This window comes from Penaeus monodon, chromosome 22 (assembly GCF_015228065.2).
Source record: "Penaeus monodon isolate SGIC_2016 chromosome 22, NSTDA_Pmon_1, whole genome shotgun sequence".
Lineage (NCBI taxonomy): Eukaryota > Metazoa > Arthropoda > Malacostraca > Decapoda > Penaeidae > Penaeus > Penaeus monodon.
Window position 1 is genome coordinate 39,977,336 of NC_051407.1, and position 758 is coordinate 39,978,093.

Genomic DNA, 758 nt, shown 5'->3' on the forward strand with positions numbered 1-758 from the left:
ACCCCGGCGCTCATTAGCACAAGCAGCAAACACGGCGCTCCGAGAGCAAGCAGTCTCACCTCGGACTTCCCTCGCGACACGCAGCTCGACACGCTCGTCGGCTCCAGCAGCATCGAGTCCGTCTGTAAACATGCGAGAAACGAGTCAGGCGGTTTGTACACACTTTGAGGTAGACACTTGAGAAGGGTGGGGAGGAGGGGGTGGGATTAGGAGAGGTTGGGGAAGGGGGAAGTGGAGGGGGGAGAAGGCGCAGGGGAGATGGAGGGCTACGGAGCGAGGGAGGAGCAGAGGGAAGGGAGGGTGGACAAGGGTAAGGGTCGAAGAAGAGGTATAGGAAAGTCATAATAAACAAGCACCATATGCAGTCATTAGTTACAAGCAGGTTAATACTACTTGTAAGGGGGAGAAGGGTAAGGAGAGAGGGCGGGGTATGGGTAAGGTGGGGGAGAGGAAGGGAGAGAAGGGCAGGGAGAAAGGAAGGAGGAGAGGGGAAGTGAAAAGGAAGGGGAGACGGGTAAGGAGAGAGGAAGAGGTTGGGGGAGAGGGGATGGGTAGGGAGAGAGGAAATAGAATGGGGGAAGGAAGGGCTGGGGAGAGAGGAAGGAGAGAAGAGTGACAAATTGGAGACCATGGGAAGTAACATGCACGTGGAGGAGAGGAGAGGGGAGAAAGGGTGGAGAAAGGGAGTAGATGGGCGAGAGTGGGTGGGGAGAGAGAGGAAGGAGGGGGGGGGGAGAGCTAAATGAATGCTGGATTGA

The 758-nt window shown here is 56.6% G+C and overlaps 1 protein-coding gene across 1 annotated transcript in view; it reads right to left on the reverse strand.

The window, feature by feature from the left end:
• Nucleotides 1-758, reverse strand: part of LOC119587135 (semaphorin-2A-like) — a gene marked incomplete at its 5' end in the record, with an annotated part of 29,798 nt that overhangs the window by 12,163 nt on the left and 16,877 nt on the right. The window contains 1 exon segment of the mRNA XM_037935887.1: nucleotides 60-122. Within this exon segment, the coding sequence (XP_037791815.1) occupies nucleotides 60-122 (63 nt within the window).